The sequence below is a fragment of the Aspergillus novofumigatus genome (assembly GCF_002847465.1).
Source record: "Aspergillus novofumigatus IBT 16806 chromosome Unknown P174scaffold_2, whole genome shotgun sequence".
Lineage (NCBI taxonomy): Eukaryota > Fungi > Ascomycota > Eurotiomycetes > Eurotiales > Aspergillaceae > Aspergillus > Aspergillus novofumigatus.
This window is the reverse complement of record NW_020194275.1, coordinates 1,125,506-1,143,342: the sequence shown is the minus strand read 5'-3', so window position 1 is coordinate 1,143,342 and position 17,837 is coordinate 1,125,506. Positions and strand designations below refer to the sequence as shown.

The following is a 17,837-nucleotide window of genomic DNA, read 5'->3' as shown; positions in this document are numbered from 1 at the left end:
TAACAGCCGCTGCTTTCAAGTCTGCAACCTCCTCGCATTATTGGCATCAGCCCCGGCTTTCTCCGTAAGCACATCGCTAGATGTGATTCAGTTTAGTCCCTCAAATATAGGCTATAGCTAGGATAATTCTAAGCCGGACTTTGGCGGCTCTTGGAATGATTTCCAAGTCCCAACCTGTATAGTCCATAATACCATCACCTTTGCAGATCTTTTAAGCTGATTGGGTAGAGACCAAATTCCAATATATAAATGTGATCATATGAATAACATCAGCCCCATGCATCATGCCAGCAGCCTAACCAGGCCCTTTTCGGCTAATATACTAGGTTGGTTGACAAGATCCACTATCAGGCACTCCATGCATTAGCCGCACCGTGCAGTCCGCGCTCATCTCCACAAAGTACGCGATGTAACATTGCCAAAAATCTCACTCCTCCGCGGAGTACGTACTCCGTGCATCCTTCAGCGTCCGTAGATTTATCATTTGCCAAGCTGATTTGCCAAGTTGATTTGCCAAGCTGATTTGCCAAGCCAGGCTCAATTTACAAGAGTCTGGTCGTGAGCCTAAGCACTAGGGTGACTGAGCTTAGTCCAATGTGATCCTTGTCAATCAACGTCTGCTAATCATGCATGATGCCCCTTCGGCCCCTCTGCAACGTGCAGATACGGGTAGTCCCCGGCAGGGCTTCCCTAGCCGTACTGTACGTCCTGTATCTACTGTATGTATACCTTAGTATCGATTGTTTGTTTACAAGGATAGAGCAGGGAGTGGGACTGTTCTGGTTAAGGGGTTACATCCACTCATGGCTAGGAGAGTGAACTTCGGCAAAATGAACATTGACAGATGCTCTCCTCGTGAGATGATTCATGGTTAGACTTAGACACTTGGCTATGGAAAGGATCTCGGCTGCCAAACTGCTCACTGCTCACTGCTCACTGCCAGCCAAGTCTCTGCTTGTGGTCTGTGGTTTTGTTAAGACTCGCGGATTGACACTATCCGCGCTCCCAGGTTGATAATTATCCAAGGTCCTTCAACGCCCTCTCTGACTTTTTCCCTTCTATCTTGGTGATAACCTCCTGTATCTCGCAGTCCCTCAGCTCAACATGCGGTGGTCTCTTGCATGGCTGCTGCCGTCGCTCTGCCTTGTCGTCCTCACCAATGCCTCCCCACTGGGTCACGAGAGCGCCTACGATATTGAGGGAGTTGAGTCCCTCAACACTCTCGTTCGCAGAGTTCGAACCGGCCCAGGTGGTGGCATAGTCACCACCCCAAAGAAAACGACAGATCTCTTTCTGCTAGATAGCGGCCCGGGAGGTTGCACTAGCAAAGAGGCAACCCTCGATACCTGGTTGACAGAGGTCTTTCTCCTCCACGACGCGATGAAGACGGCGTACGCAAACATCCAAGGAGATAGGTCTTGGATGCTGATGTGGTACACCTGGTTCGGAGTCCAGCTTGATATGAAGACCGGAGGTGTGGACGTGAGTAACGCGGCCAACAAGCAGCTATGGGACACGATTGGAGGTACCTATTTTTTTCAGTCATTTTTCTCTTCTACACACTACGTACAGTGTGCTCTTGGATACGCAAAGTTAATTTTGATATAGACCACATCTCACGCGTTACCAAATTCCTTTCCGGAGCTGGCCTGCCCAACCCCCAGGTGGCAGGAGAAAAGCCTCGCCTGTTCTGTGGGCCCGAGGCAGCCGAACATCAACCCTGGGCTGAATCGGTCGTCAAGGATCATAAAGGCGAAGATGTAGTCACCGAGAGAGATCCCGAGACTCAGCTGCCGACCGAGTACTTGAAGCTTGGAACAGCGTTTCTGGAGGCAGCCCGGAACCCAAACGCCAATGCCTTCTGGTTCAGCGCGTTTAACGGCTACGACATTGACTACAAGGGCGAAACAAGCGCATGTGCTGAGAATCCTAAAGATGGGAAGCGCCGGCTCGCCAAAACTGCCCGACCAGCATCGTCGTGGCCAGTGATATTCTCGGACGGCGTAGACTTTACCTTTGGCAGAGCCAACAGACACATCTTGTTTTGCCCCCTGTCCTTTTCTCCTCCTACCGGATTCCATTCCTACCCGTCACTGACAAAGGCCGTTGAGGATTACCCCACAGCTGGATTGAAGGACCCGGACGAGTCTCTGGACAAAATGATGCCTGTTAGCTCTACGATGTACCACGAGCTCTATCATCTGACCGATGATGATAACACAAAGGATCAGGCTTGTACGTATTTGACCCTTCTCCGCGGTTTCTTTCTTTCTCCAATCCACTTTCGACTAACCGCTTGTTGGACTGTAGACAGCCTGGATAGGGTCATAGGCAACGCTAGGGATCCATCAACAAGAGAAGGCAACTCCCACAACCCAGAGACATACACCCTTTTCGCCACGGCGGCGTATCTGTACCTCAATGCACCCGCGGGCGATGAACCCTGCTTGTACATCGGTGGTTTCCCGAAAAAGGCTTCTGATCCTTTTGCCCAATAATAGCAGAAGGGAATCAAGGGCCCGGCGTGGGTGGTTGGGGGGGGGGGGATGGGTTCGAAGTGTTGGATAGGTCGGACGTATGACTTCAACAGATCGCTTGGGCAATGTAACCATGTCAGAAATTAGGAGCGTTATATTCTTTCAAGTCAGCTGGACATTCCCAGGAAATAAGAATTATAGTGCATGTCTGACTGGTTTGCAACGCACCGTAGTACAATGTCACCGATTTCTACTCTGTACTGGCCGCTAGTATACTTCTCACGGGTTTGTATGCACTTGCAAGTTGCAATCTCGCCAAAATGCTAGTCCTTGCTAGTGGCTTCGGGGGGCGGAATTGGCAATTACGCCCCGCCACACTCTTCTTACATCCGTGTTCAAAAGGGCCCATGTGTGGTTGGTGGGATATCACCAGGATTCAAGCCAGCCTTCATCGGGCCGTACTCTGGATAAAGGCAGTAGCCGCAGTATTGCGCCGGCTCATTTTCTAGTTTGAGGCTACTAGCATGCGTGATATAGTTAGAGGGACGCCTGTTAAGGGCCGGCTTCTTGGCAGCCATTCAGCACTCATGGTCTGAGGCTCTGAGCCTGTCGATCAGTTGAGTGCGTACTTGATTCATGCGGAAAGTAAATGCCGACTTGTATAGTGCAATGTAACCGAGGAAAAGGGTGTGGGGGGGTTGGTGCAAGCGAGCTGAAGGAGCCCAAATTAACCCATGACTCGAACCATGCAGCTAGGACTCTTAGCAGAGAGCTAAGGCAGGTCCAAAGGAAGTACTCCATAAGTGCGTATGCTGCGGATGCATGATGGCAGGCTGCTAGTGCTAGAATAAGCCGTAATCATCCCAACGTCCGAGATGATTATGCACCACTACCAGTCCAATCATGCAGTCCACTACTTAGTTGCTCACCTCGATACTACCCTGCTCACACAGGACAGCAAACGAGCATTCTTCCTGTGGCCCTGTGGGTGGCGTTGATGCACACATGTCAGAGATACAGGGATGTTTTTCATGCCTGGGCCCAACTGCGGCTCACGCTATCAAAACATACCGCTAGTTTACTGCAGTACAAGCGTCAAGCGAAGGTATCTACTATGTGCTCCTAAATACCTCTGAAGGAGCCGGGATTGCCAGCATCCGGATCGGTTAATAGGGGGTTCATAGGAGCATGTCCAAGAGGCGCAGCATTGTTCACGCTCCTTCATAAGCGATCAACTTCGAGACTGGTGCCAGAGGCCCTCCTTCTCTCTACCCCCTCAAACATTCTTTGCGGTCTGCTTTGTCTCTCGAAGCGGCCATTTCTTTGCTGCTATCAAGATGAGACTACCTTCGCTGGCGACTGCCATTCCTCTGGCAGTCGTCTGGGCTTCCTCAGCCGCTCTGGCATTAAGCAGCAATGCCAATGATGCGGCCAACGCTTTTCTGGCGTCCCTTTCTATCAGCACCGTCTCTAAGACGGTTGCCGGCAGTCCAACAGACCTGGCAAGTGCGCGAGAGGCCATCCTTGCCGGGAACTACACCTCGCGGCTGCATCACCAGGGCAGAGATAGCTGCCCGGGGGTTGCAGCAGTGCTGGTATCGATACCAGCGCCTGGTTCGTATACGGCAGCCTCGACCGTCTCGACAGGGCGTGCAAAAGGCCCATGCTCCTGGACTTTGCGCTGGTCAACCCCATTGACGACGAAAAGTCGCATGTCGCCATTTCTGCGTGTACCGCGGACTACGCAGGACTATCGGATAATAATGCGCCGACTTCTAATTCTAATTCTGCCTGCGCTTTGAAGGGCGTGGCGCAGACCCAGACGACATCGTCTTTGCAGTTGGCATCTTCGGGTGCTTCGTCTTCGAGCCGCGTGGCTGATGTCGCCGCTGCTCTGGAGCAACTGGGGGCATTTGCAACCCTGTCTGATGCCGGCTGCAACGAGACCATAAAGTACGCCTACTCCCGGGACGTGGCTGTGGGTGTGTATGCTGGTTCAGGCCTGGCTGGCCAGGGGGTGATCAGCGCGGTTCTCCAGAAGCTCAGCGCTCAAATCAAAGACGACGGCCGCGTTGCCGAGAGTCTGTCAGTCGAATTGTGCAGCAATCCCACGGCCCGGTACTCATTGAGTGTCCTGGTCAATACCAAGGGCGACCTGGGTGCTGTCCAGCGTGGACTGCAGGTATCCAAGAACGGCAGCTGTGTGTCTACGGAGACCAGGATGACTGCCTCTGACTGGCAGACAGTGACCTATCTCGTTCCTGCTGCGACCAACATCACCCGCTCCAGCAACTCGACCAAGCTTGCTTCAACTCGTGCCACCGAGTGCCGCACCATTCAGGTAGAGTCCGGAGACTCGTGTGCCTCACTGGCGGCCGAATGCGGCATCACGCCGGCACAGTTCACACAATACAATCCCTCCTCCAGTTTATGCTCGAGCTTGACCCCAGGCAAGCATGTCTGCTGTAGTGCCGGTACCCTTCCAGATTTCACGCCAAAGCCCGGCGCGGACGGGTACTGCTACTCGTATCTCGTGAAGACGGGCGACTCGTGCGCATCACTTGCGGCGGCCTACGACCTCACTAACGAGAAGATCGAGTCCTTCAATAAAGAGACCTGGGGCTGGAACGGCTGTGAGAAGCTGTTTGCTGACTACAACATCTGTCTCAGCACTGGCTACCCGCCCATGCCGGCCACCATTCCAAATGCTGTCTGTGGACCGCAGGTCAATGACACGGCAAAAGCACCCCGGGGACGGACCTGAACACCCTGAACCAGTGCCCGTTGAATGCGTGCTGCAATATCTGGGGTCAGTGCGGAACGACGGGAGACTTCTGCACGCCTTCCAACTCGTCCACGGGTGCTCCAGGAACGGCTGCCCCTGGCCAGAACGGCTGCATCTCCAACTGCGGCATGGATATCGTCACGTCCAGCGCACCCGCGGAAACGTACAGCATTGCTTATTTCGAAGCCTTCAACTGGAAACGCTCCTGCCTGCGCATGTCCGTCAATAGCATTGACACTTCAGCCTATACGCACATCCACTACTCCTTCATTACGCTAAACGAGGACTTTTCCATCAACATCGATGAAGTTGCGGACCAGCTACCCCTCTTCAAGGGTATGGCCGGCATCAAGAAGATCGTTTCTGTCGGCGGGTGGGCGTTCTCTACGGAGCTCGCCACATACCAGATCTTTCGCAATGCTGTGGCAACCCAGGCCAATCGCAAGACGCTGGTCACGAACATCATCAAGTTCCTAGACGATTACAACCTCGACGGCGTCGACTGGGACTGGGAATATCCTGCCGAGCCCGACATCCCTGGCATTCCCGCGGGCACCGAGGCTGACACCACCGGTTTCTTCCTGCTGCTGAACGAGCTCAAGCAGGAGATACCATCGGGCAAGACGGTCTCCGTCACCGCACCCGCCTCGTTCTGGTACCTCCAGTACTTCCCGATCGAAGCTCTGAGTCTCGTCGTCGACTACGTGGTGTACATGACCTACGATCTCCACGGGCAGTGGGACTACATCAACAAGTACGCAACTCCCGGGTGTCCGTCCTACGACCAGGGGTTGGGCAACTGTCTGCGGTCCCACGTCAACCTCACCGAGACTATCAATTCGCTCTCCATGATCACAAAGGCGGGTGTGCCGTCCAACATGATCGTCGTCGGTGTCAGCAGCTACGGCCGCTCATTCAAGATGAGCACCCCCGGCTGTTGGACCGAGCAATGCACCTACACGGGGCCCGACTCGGGGCGTACGCGGGCCGTTGCACCGACACCTCTGGCTACATCTCCGACTACGAGATCCGTGAGATTATCCGCCAGAATCCCACCGTCCAGGAGCTCTGGGATGCGAACTCGTACTCCAACATTGTCGTATTCAATGACACGGAGTGGGTCGCGTACATGGACGAGGACAACAAGGCAACGCGCAAAGCCCTCTACCCGGGGCTCGCTTTCCTGGGAACCGCAGACTGGGCAGTGGACTTGCAGTCCGAGAACGGCGGTGGAAGTGGCTCAAACGACAATTCATCATCCGGCGGGACCATCTATGTAAATCCGGATATCTGGAACTCCGCAGCGCCTGTGGTGACTGCTCCTCCCGGGGCGTCGCTCATTTGGCCCCCATGCCTCTATCAACTCCCACAACCATCACTTTCCCTCCGTGGACGACGACCATCTCGTACTCCAGTCTTACCACGCGCACAAGCACTCTTTCCGACGGCACAACCACGACCTATCCGGCATACGTCTATGAGTCGTGGCTGACGGTGATCACGATTCCTCCTTGTGAGTACTCTCTCTATACCTGACTCTTCTTCCTCTTCTTCTCTCCACCGGTAGGGGTACGCAGTTCACTAACGAACGCGCCCTTTTCCAGTGACGACTACGGCCATCAATGTCTGGGGCGTTTCCCTTCCTAGCAGCTCCAGCTCCAGCTCGACAGGTGGCCCCGTTCCTATCATCTTGACAAGCTCGGTGCAGCCACCTCCATTTACCATTATCGTTACCCCGTAAGTCGAAAGCCTTCCATACCTCTGGGAGAAGGCAAGTTCCCTATTAACCAACTCAACTCGTTTCCTCTTCAGCGTACTAAGCGGCACCACCTCTATCATCGGGGCCACCGAGACCACGACAATTTCCTTGGACCCCATCATCTGGGGCTCCTCAACCTACTCGCCTCCGGTTGAGACGAGGACTCTGGGTGGAAGCACCACCGTCATCGGCGGGACGACCTTGCCCCCGACACCCATCACTGTCACACCCAACCCGCACCCCACGACCACGCCGGAACCTGGGTCCACGGACCCTGGGCTCAATTCCAAGAAACCCTCCTGGACACCTGGCAAGCCACCGACCCCTACGGCCGAACCGGGCTGTCCTGGGTGCGGCACTAGTTGTGAGTCGCTGTGTTTCTCTTCTACATGTTGAAATGACCTTAGCAACTAACACGACTTTCACACCATCTAGGTCTTCTGTTCTGCAATCCCGACTGCCCCTTCTGTCCCCCGGGTGCATTTGGCCCTCCTGGCGGTGGCGGAGGGGACAACAATAACAACGATGACGACGACGACGATGATGACGAGGACCCTGATAACGAAGGCGCTCAATACACGATTGTGTATGACTCTATGGACGACGACCCCTTCCCGACAGCCTTTGTCGGCGCGGCGGACCTCTCGTCCCTCGATGCTGAGGTCATGTCTCGCGTCAGCTCCGCATGGGGCCTCAGCACCACCACGACAACAACAACGACTACGAAGTCGACGACAACAACGACGGAGGAGCCCACTCCCACGCCGACTGCAGACTGCATGTTCTGGGATAGCATCTTATACTGGACGTTCGAGATCTACAATATCGACGGCTGGGTCTCAGACGGCGGCGACTCACTGAACAACGAGGAGGGCGGGTGCGGCGCTATGACGGGCTGGGAGTTTCACGAGGAGACCTCGGAGCACTATGCGTATGTGTACTTCAACTTGCCTTTCTTCATGAAGGAAGGCTGCGTGGAGAGGGCGATCGTTTCGGCTGGAGGACCGAAGATTTCGTGCAAAGGTGGGGGGGTTGGCCCGACGAAGCGAGACGTCAACGTTGACGTTGACTTTGACATCGAGGCCGAGGAGGAGGAGGAGGATGATGATGACGAGGACGTTTGGACCATACTGGATGCGCGAGGCACCGGGAAGACGCTGGACACGCCGGCCTTCCCGTCCTGGACAGACGAGCAGCTGCAAGAGTTCCAGAGTTTCTATGAGGCTATCAACATGCAGTCTGGGACGGCGGAGAAGACCTATGTGCCGATGACCTGGGGGGCGACAAGTACAAGTCCGATGACAACTTCTGCTTAGTTAGTGATTAGGGGTCCTTGTTACTTGTAACTGGTTTTAGATATGTCCTAGTGTACCATGTCCATGTCCATAGCTTGTAGCCTTGTTCCCGATGAATAGTTGTATTCAATCCAGGCGCACTGATGAGGAGTACGCGGGTCCCTGCCCACCTATACAAATACCTGCGCGTAGTACCAGGTCCAAGTACCTATCACGGTAGAATTGTGTCTCTCGTTACTGCCCCTAAGGCGACCAAACCCCCTGGGAGGGGGGCACATCACGTGTCAGGCTCTACGGGGGCATATATATATATATATATATACACTAACCCCCACCAGGTTCTCGACATTTTTAGCCCTCTCTCTACAACTCCCCTCCAAAATAGAACAAATACAAAAATCAAATGCCTGAGGCCCTCCACAAAAGTGAAAGCAATGATGGTACGGGTGACCAGACCGGTCCTGGAATCCTGACTGTTAAGCTCGGCTGGGCTTATGGCCTGAGCCTCCCAATCCCAGTCCCAGTCCCAGACGACCCAGACCCGGATCCAGACCCGAAAATGTGCGAGCGATGGCGCCCGTACGCGATCGGAGAATATGAAGGGCTCCAGCTGTCCACAGAGGCGATGGCCGTCTACGCCGCCAAGGGAGCGGTTTCATGGGCAGCAGGGCACCGGCCATTCAAGTTTGAGGTCTCTGCGTCTCCGGCCTCCGAGTTGACGGTATCTCTATTCGTCAGGGACGGCAGCGACTCTGATGCGGCGTCGTCGTCGTCGTCGTCGTCGGGGGAATACGAAAACCAGTGCATCCCCCTTGGACTGATCAGATTGAACCCGTTCCTGATAAGTTCGGGTAAGCAAAGGGTGGACGTCCAGGATGGCACGGGGAGAGTGGAGGTCGAGGTCTCCTACACGCAGAAGGAGGTTTCACCCTTGGAGACGCAGGAAGTGTGGAGTGTCCGCGGGGAGAACAGTTCTGGTGATCTTGATCTCATCTATGTTGAAAAGAAAGACACCGGCCGAAGCTACGGCATGAAGGCTGTTGATATCCGCACCGTGCACGCTGGTGCTGCTCCTGAATCTGACGCAGATGCAGACGTTGTTAACATGGCACCCAGCCTTAGCCTCCGCTCTGCCATCCAACACCCTTTCATTGCACCGCTCAAATTCGCTTTCAGGTCGTCTGAAGGGGCGCTGGATCTACTTTCGCCACTGGCCAGCGGCGGATACCTTTTTGACCATTTGCAAAGAGAGCGGCAGTTTAGTGTCCACAAGGCGAGATTTTATGCGGCGGAGCTGGTCTGCATACTGGAATACCTGCATGAAGACAAGCATATCATTCTCAATTCTTTGGAGCCAGAGAATATTCTCCTGGATTCCTCTGGCCATGTCAGTCTATGCAAGCCTGGCCTTTTCGCATTGGAACTGGGGGATGGAGATCACATTTTGCCCGGCACACCCAAGTATCCAGCCCCTGAGGCTCTTCTTGACGACCGAGAGGCTTCCAGGGCAGTGGATTGGTGGGCTTTGGGGATTATTCTCTATGAAATGTTGACGGGCATACCCCCTTTTTACCACAAGGATGGCCGCGAGCGCCGGCGTAAGATCCTTGGCCAAGACCTACAGCTACCTGAGAGCCTGCCATCGACTGCGAAGGACATTTTAATAAAGCTCCTTGGTAAAGACCCTATAGAACGCTTAGGTGCAAACGGAGCCGCCGAAGTGAAAGCCCACCCATTCTTCCACGCTGTGAAGTGGCATGAATGCCTCCGGCGGAAATACACAACTCCCTTCAAACCCCACGACGCCGCAGTGATCTTCTGGCGGGAGCCTTGTACATACCAGCCCTTCAAACGCCCGGGACGAGAGCGACGAGAATTTGAAGGAGCGGTCTACGAGCAAATAGGCACCACCGAGTTTCCCTTGTGGATACCAATAGGTTCAGTCGATGACCAAAGTAAAAGCCACGCTGCAGACAAGAATGCTTCAGTCTCACAGAATCGCGGGGATGATGATGATGATGGATGGGAGTTTGCGTGGGAGCCGACAAAGCAAGAGTTTTACTTCAAGAACCGTTTCACAGACGAAAGGGTTACGGCCAAACCCAAAGCTGCAGTGCGGGACAAGATGTTGGCCCCAGCAGTTGAACATGAAGCACTCGCAGCTGCATTGGAAGCTGGATACAGCCAGCATGTGTTTTCTGAAATCCTCAGATACAGTCCAAACCTGAACGTGCGGATTCTCGACTATGACCAGACGCCCGACGGTATAGGGATAAGATCAGAGACTCGGGACATCATACCAGTTACACCACTAGAATGGGCCGTAGAGCACGAAAGGCTGGATCTCGCCAGTCTATTCCTGGAGAACGGCGCTGACGCGAACTTCACCGTCTCCCCACGAGACGGACCAGCGCTGCTCAAGGCAGTGAAAAGAAAGTCCCAGAGGCTGGTTGAGATTCTTGTGCAGAAAACCGACCGCGTCTCCTGCACCAGAGCCCTCGCTCTCGCAGTGGAGCAGCAGGACATCACGACCGCCAAGACCCTGCTTGCACATGGCGTGCGCTGTGACTTTGAAGAATCTGATCGGCCTCTTCCGCCCCATCCCTTCTTTGGGGACTACGACTCTAATCTTTCGCGAGGACTCGAAGCGGAGGACTTGACGCCTCCTCTCGTCCGGGCTGCTAGACTAGGCAACGTGGCTCTGGTAGCGTTGCTCCTTGAACACGGTGCTGATGCCAATACCGCGTACCACGATCTAGGCGGTCGTCGTGGAGATGGATATGAAACCAGAGATTCGACACTCCCGGCCAACTTCTCCTGCGGAAGGGTCGTACAGATAGCGATGGAGATGGGTCATTCTGGGATCGTCCATTTGCTCGTCGATGCCGGCGCAGATATCGCCCTTCCACACCCGGTCTGGCCTAAACCAGTCTGGCCTGTGCCGGGTCACATCTGTCGGCCCGTACCGAGGGCTGTGTACGTCGAGGTCACGGCTGGCCTGGAGGCAGCGGTAGCAGCAAGAAGAGGGAAGGCAAAAGATTGCACATCTGCCCAGAATTAGATGAGACAAGAGATTTGGTGTCAAAACCTATTGACATTTAAGACGCCCCACCAGGACGTGGATAACATAAACATGATAGTCCTGGAGTTACCTTCTATGAGGTCCGGAGTTAGGTCCTTTAGTGAGCTGACTCTATTGTATGAAGTATGAAGTAACTAGTAGAACAGACAATCAAAGAAGCTATAATAGTTTGGGCTCAACTAGCTGAAGTACCTTCCAGTACCAGGCTCGACTTAAATAACACCTTAAGGAGATGTTGAAGGTATGTTTCAGAGCTTACAGACGTTGAGCTTGCGGGTGTGACAGTGAGGTGCAACTAGTAATAAGGAGACGTGAACATGGGAGAGTATAACTGCTTTCAGATGCTGGCTTTATTCCGAGGGTTCTGATGTATTTCAGACTGTCGCTCGACACTTCACATCAATCGACTAACTCTTATTCATGATTAGCATATGTGTTTGATCTACTTTTATATTCAGCATAGTAGTCACTGCTTTTTTGGCAACTGATATTACCCTCAGATGAAGCTTGTAGGTAAGGCAGTTAGTCGCCATTCCGATATTGATTGTCAAGGAGTGACTACAACCAATGGGATAAAAAAAAATATCATTCATAATATCGACATGAAATATGCAAATCTGTCGCCGACAGCTTCGTCCCAGTCTCTAGTCACTCGACCCCACGTAGGCGTTCCAGTCCACCTTGTTATGTCTACACTGGTTCGTGATAGCTGGTCCCACGGCCCATGCCTTTTCCTCGTGGTCACGGACAATGGCAAATTTCACAGGACCCGTCTGTCCGTTAAAAGGCACTGAAAAGTGGTTGATAACTGACGCTTGTGCCCTAAGGACTGTCGGGCGATTCTCCCCAATTTGGACGTACAGATGGCTCGGCTCCGGAACAAAGGCACTGACAAAGACTCGATCCTGAGCAATTTCTTGGGGAGGCATTGCGGGCTGGCCCATGGCAGGATTGTTACCAGTGGTTCCATCGGCGCTACCCGAGCCACTGGGGTTCAAACGGTACCAGTACACGATTTTATCCGCAAACGAGATGGGGTACTGGGTTTTCGAAAGCGTGGAAAATCTGCATGAGCTTTGCTGGCATGTTGGACTGTTCCGTCTGTATGCATCGATGTAGTGAGGCAAGAAGGTGCGCCACGCGTCATGAGGATGCCCAGAGACATAAGGTAAAGCTCCCTCAGGCACGCCCTCTTCATAGATCGGTCCGATATAGTGTGCTTCTCCATAGTCGTTCCAACTGAGGATCTGAGCCAGCATATCGTTAGAGCAAGCGGTCGATGAACATATCCGACTAAAGGGGAATTTACCTGGACGATAGGCGGCTGTAAATCCATGATCTGGCGCCAGCGGTAATGCCACAGGTCATCACCGCGCCATAGCCAATTCTTATGCCACTGAGGGAGATTGGTGTAGAACCAAGGAGCCACCGGCAGCATATACGGCTTCCCCGCAAGCGCTTTCATCCATGTCTCATCACTGGCTGTGTCCTTGTCCTGGGCTCCGACGGGCCAGGCGTCCCAGCTGAAAGCACCGTCGATAATGTCTAAGACACCGACGATGCCCGTTGGGCCCAGGCTCGTCCAGCACGGAATGAACATACATCCAGTTGCTACCTTGATATTTGGCCAGTCACCTATGTTGCCTACGCCCTCGAAGGTTGACACCAAGGGCTTGTCCCTGAAGTAAAACTGTGCAGGTCGATCCTTGAATGCGTTGATAGTCTTTATCACTCGATCTGCGGGCCATGGTCCACCAGACAAGTAGTCGAAGGAGAGGAACAGAGAAAAGTTGCCCACGCTCTCCGCGGCATCATATGCGACTTGGAGCACTCTATCAGTGTAGTCGTCCTGGGGTGCAATGTTCAATGCAAAGCCATCAATATGAGCCTTCTGAGCTTCTACGATGTCCGCCTCCCATTGGGCGGGTGTCATGGCCGCCGCATTTCCAACCTAGAAGCGTCAGTACTCAATGCCAGGTTATGATTGAATCTCCTGGGGGAGTAGTCTCACAATAAAATGGGCGAAGACGCTCTGCTCTTCGACGGGATACTGAGACACGACTGAGGAAACTGCAAGCAGCGTAAGAACCAAGTACGTGAGAATCATCTTGGTGATGGAAACGGGGCTATGAGGTTCAAGAAACGTAGAAGGCGAAACTCGGATAGGGAAAGAAAGAGAAAGGGAAGATAGAAGGAAAGACGAGAAGAAATTAGGTGAGTACGACCGAATGAAGAAGGCAACGGTGAATTGACCAAGAAGAGCCTGAAGTATTCACTTCGTCCAACTGCCTCAACCTACTCCAGGCATCGACGAGCGTGAAGCAGAAAACAGACTCGAGAAGATTGTCCCCGCAGTCAGCTCATACAGTGAATGAATTCGGCCAATTTTGGTACAATCCTGGAAGATGCCTATCCTCTACTGATCATATCGTAATCGACTTGCTTGTGCAGTCCGCCGCAATCACTCGGGGATTTTGAACGAGACATACGCGACCACATCTTGCTCAAGACGCAATCAAAAACAAAACATTGTGAGTCGTATCAGGCATGGCAAGGAGAGGAAGAATGTATGAAAGTCATGCCTACCTTGGACGGGAAGAGGATCGGATTGTGGATGTCTCTCTTTGGTATGGACATGACGCAGAAGACGATCAAGGTGCCTCTTCATGGCAATTGCGCAAGGAGAACCACGCGATTATGAAGAAGCTGGGGATAAAGGATGAGCAAACTATCAGAGAAAACTTCGACTAGTCCCATTCCACCTTGCGGAAGAATGCACAAGATAAGAAGCGTCTTCGAGAATGAGTCTTGAGTGGATCGGTCTCGAGAGGTATTTGGTATTTATTCGAGCAAACCGCAATGGCATAGACGACAACGCATCACCATCGTACGGGATCTTTGATATCGTTAAGCAGAGCGTGGCTTTGTTTTGCCGGAGATTGTGAGATCTCAGATCTTGTATATTCTCTGGTGCGAATGCGGTGGACGAGGCCAAGACAAAAGGCCAAGTCGCTGGATACGGTCGCCATCATATCCGTCGCGCGACTTTCATCAGTTATTTATTGAACGAGCTAATCGCACATGGACTAGTTACATTGATCAGGTCGACATGCGAAAATGTTCTCTAATTTCCAACACTTATCTTGAAGTCTGTTCGTGGCAACATCGCGAAGAATGATGATTTCCTGGTGACGCAGATGTCTTATCCGTACCTTAGTTATGATCGACATCGCTTACCGTTGGAAGTCTTGCACGGTCATGGTACTTCGTACGAATAACATTATTATCGTCGCTCAACCAGAACTAATCACGAGCCATGCAGACATGCCAATTGAATGGCGCTCGAGACTCGATCGATCACTTTTAAGACAACGGTCCTTCTTTTCAGGAAATCCAGGTTGACCCCGGCTGTGACGAAGGGGTGATGTCAGTGCCACGATCAACTCATATAAGAAGACTGCAATGCAACCGACTCTATCATGGCGGAAAGGAATCGATTGTTTCACCTACAGTATATATCTGACTACGCATCGAAGCTAGAGAATCCATCTTGGACAACTTCACGTGATAGGAACTCGACATGGCCGCCTCTCAAGCTGCAGGGCTCGTGGAGAAGGTCATTGGACATGGAGACAATGCAGCTGTCACGACTGATGTGAGCAATTATGCCAAGAATGAATATGGACAGGGGACGGGTGCCAGAATCCAGGCGACAACCTGGCAAGGAAAAAACAACATCAAAGTTGGTGGGTTCTCAGGGATCCTGCGCAGTGTATTACTTCTCTCTGACATCGATGGCCTTACCAACAGTCGAAATGCCTAAACCTAGAGTGATTGATGAAGCTGATGTCATCGTCAAGGTGACGGGAAGCACAATTTGTGGAAGCGACCTCCATTTATATCACGGTATGATTTGTGGTTACCATAGCCGCAACACACTCTGGAAAAGACGCGCATTACTAACCCCCGTGTCATAGGCGTCGTTCCCGAACTTGAAAAGGGCGATGTTCTCGGACATGAGTTCTGTGGTGTGGTTGAAAGCGTGGGACCTGGCGTCAAGGATATCAAAACCGGCGATCGTGTGGTGGCCGCGTTCCCAATCGCCTGTGGGAACTGCATGAACTGCAAGAAACAGCTGACTTCGGCGTGCGAACGGACAAACTCCAATAGCATTGCAAACGCATTGTATGGCAAACGGACAGCCGGTCAGTGACACCTGCGGAGCGATCCGACTCCCAAAGAAGTATTACTCACTGATTCTGCTTGCGGTAGGCATATTTGGATACAGCCATTTCACTGCTGGTTTTGCGGGAGGGCAGGCGGAGTATGTTCGTGTGCCAGAAGGAGACGTCAACTTGCTGCAGCTTCCGGATGATGTTCCATTTGAGAAGGGACTTTATCTATCTGATGTTTTGGCCACCTCGTATCACTGCGTCACTGATACAGGAGTGGACAAAGGCGACGTTGTTGCGATCTGGGGCGCAGGCCCCATTGGACAGATGTGTGCCAAATTCAGTTTCGATCAAGGTGCCAGCAGAGTTATCCTCATCGACGGTGGAGAAGGTGCTTGGAGACTTGACTTTGTCAAGTCCAAGATCCCGAAGGTCGAGACTCTGGACTTTACCAAATTGCCAAGGGGAGAGTCGGTGACTTCGGAATTGAAGAAGAGGGTCCACGGCGGCCCGGATGTGGCTCTTGAGTGTGCCGCCGGCGAATATGCCAAGGGATGGCTGCACTACTTTGAGACTCTCCTGGGAATGGAGACGGACACATCAGAGATCTTGAACGAGATGATCACATCCGTTCGGCCTTTTGGGCGAGTGGGCGTCACCGGCGTCTATGCTGGCTACGTAAGTCAATTGTTCTCCACGATATTGGGAACGCCCCAGATTAACGACTTATCGCAGACGAATCACTTCAACGTGGGTGCTATGATGCAGACGGGTGTTCGCTTGATTGGTAACGGCCAGGCACCAGTGCAAAAGTACTGGAAGCATCTGTTGGAGCTCATCCAGAAAGGTGAAATCAACCCCCTGGACATGGTCACGCACCGCATGCGCCTGGAAGACATGGAGAAAGTCTACACGCTATTTGACAAGCGAGAGGAGGGCATGCAAAAGATTTTTGTGCAAACCAGATTCTCCGCGCCTCCAGCTGCGGGATCTCCGAGTCTGACAGTATTGTAAAAGGGCACGTCCTATCTTGTATTGCTGGGGACCGTTTGAGCCGCTTAAGGAAGGTGCAGATAAATTGTATTCTGGATGGAGAACTGAGAGGTTGTAACTGTTCTTGGGGTTGATTGTTCGATGCTATGGGATGGGCCGTTGTGTCAGTTATGAAGTGACTATTACTGTCCTACCTATTTGGAAGTCAAATTTCCGTCGGATTATCTAGACGGGTAATTCTGGATAATGTAATGTCTATGAACCGATCATACTACTGATTGTAACTACAGACAATGCACCAAATGATTGACAATAGCAGCAACAGTAATCCGGCCCGGGTTTCGCCATTTTGTTTCCGCTGATCGGCATTCCAGGGCTGATAACCACGGAATGAAAACCACAGCGAGGAAATGATTAGGAGACCGACCGAAAACTCTCTCCTTCATACTAGATTTGGAAACGGTCACGAATTCACTCAACCAAATGGTCAGCAATATGTTGGGCAAATAAGCGAATGGAATATAGCCGAAGGAACCAAAACAAGTAAGGCGGGATCAGATAAGATCAGATGATGAAGGGATCATCAGTAGCCGGGTCAAATCATATGTCATTGACCGCTGGAGTTTGCTCATTATTCGCTCACCCAGCAGAGGTCATTGTGGATGCTGTTGCAAAGTTCCTATCAGAGGGAGTTGTGATTGGTGGTTCTAAATTTCCATTTCTACGGTAGTTGCTGTGCGCGTCTGAAGCCTTAATGATTGCTACTTTTCAGCATACTGGTATTCCGGTGTCGAGTAAGTTGAAGCGAGAGAAGGATTGTGTTGCCGCAGAGTATAGCAGTCAACTTGGTTTGATTCAGCGAAATGAGCTCGTTACTGCCTCTTCTAGAGTGGTACTGGATGCAGACAGCAGACAATTGACAAATCATTCAGCACTGGGAGGGGTATCACCACCCACCAAACGGCCGAAAGTTCTGCCTGGACGTGGTTAGTTAGTCCCAGAATGGAATACCGTTCCATAAGAAGGAACACGGCTCCCAACTGTGGGGAATCTGATAAAAGTTTGTCGTGGACTCGAAGAAAGTGAGGATGAAGCGGTTTTTGAATGAGAGGATTCTATAATATTGCTTCGAGGTAAGGCAGCCCGTGAGCTATTGATATCTATATGTATACGCTGTCTAATGCCACATCGTAGTTCAATCTCAACGAACAACATCAACGCAATGAGTATTTACTGAGTACAAGGCCATTCTAACCCCGCTGCAGTAGAAAGAT

At 52.4% G+C, this 17,837-nt stretch overlaps 5 protein-coding genes across 5 annotated transcripts; 4 read left to right on the top strand and 1 right to left on the bottom strand.

Annotated features, from left to right (window-relative positions):
• Positions 1–1,104: 1,104 nt before the first annotated feature.
• P174DRAFT_428217 (uncharacterized protein) lies at positions 1,105–2,498 on the top strand (the record flags this gene model as incomplete). Its single annotated transcript, XM_024825499.1, has 3 exons — positions 1,105–1,525; positions 1,573–2,235; positions 2,311–2,498. The coding sequence occupies 3 exons, from the start codon at positions 1,105–1,107 to the stop codon at positions 2,496–2,498; spliced, it is 1,272 nt and encodes a 423-aa protein (XP_024685281.1).
• A 1,316-nt stretch (positions 2,499–3,814) lies between these two features.
• P174DRAFT_475313 (class V chitinase Chi100) lies at positions 3,815–8,337 on the top strand (the record flags this gene model as incomplete). The annotated part of the gene is made up of 8 exons (XM_024830660.1): positions 3,815–3,955; positions 4,048–5,202; positions 5,256–6,251; positions 6,290–6,594; positions 6,678–6,775; positions 6,867–6,999; positions 7,075–7,385; positions 7,457–8,337. The coding sequence occupies 8 exons, from the start codon at positions 3,815–3,817 to the stop codon at positions 8,335–8,337; spliced, it is 4,020 nt and encodes a 1,339-aa protein (XP_024685280.1).
• Positions 8,338–8,719: 382 nt separating this feature from the next.
• P174DRAFT_384099 (putative protein kinase) lies at positions 8,720–11,377 on the top strand (the record flags this gene model as incomplete). The annotated part of the gene is made up of 1 exon (XM_024823191.1): positions 8,720–11,377. One exon carries the CDS (start codon positions 8,720–8,722, stop codon positions 11,375–11,377), a length of 2,658 nt encoding a protein of 885 aa, XP_024685279.1.
• A 665-nt stretch (positions 11,378–12,042) lies between these two features.
• On the bottom strand, positions 12,043–13,505 carry P174DRAFT_364431 (glycoside hydrolase family 71 protein; the record flags this gene model as incomplete). The annotated part of the gene is made up of 3 exons (XM_024821988.1): positions 12,043–12,645; positions 12,708–13,349; positions 13,410–13,505. The coding sequence occupies 3 exons, from the start codon at positions 13,503–13,505 to the stop codon at positions 12,043–12,045; spliced, it is 1,341 nt and encodes a 446-aa protein (XP_024685278.1).
• A 1,473-nt stretch (positions 13,506–14,978) lies between these two features.
• P174DRAFT_365058 (zinc-dependent alcohol dehydrogenase) lies at positions 14,979–16,584 on the top strand (the record flags this gene model as incomplete). Its single annotated transcript, XM_024822036.1, has 5 exons — positions 14,979–15,144; positions 15,209–15,304; positions 15,376–15,603; positions 15,671–16,248; positions 16,306–16,584. The coding sequence occupies 5 exons, from the start codon at positions 14,979–14,981 to the stop codon at positions 16,582–16,584; spliced, it is 1,347 nt and encodes a 448-aa protein (XP_024685277.1).
• Positions 16,585–17,837: the final 1,253 nt, after the last annotated feature.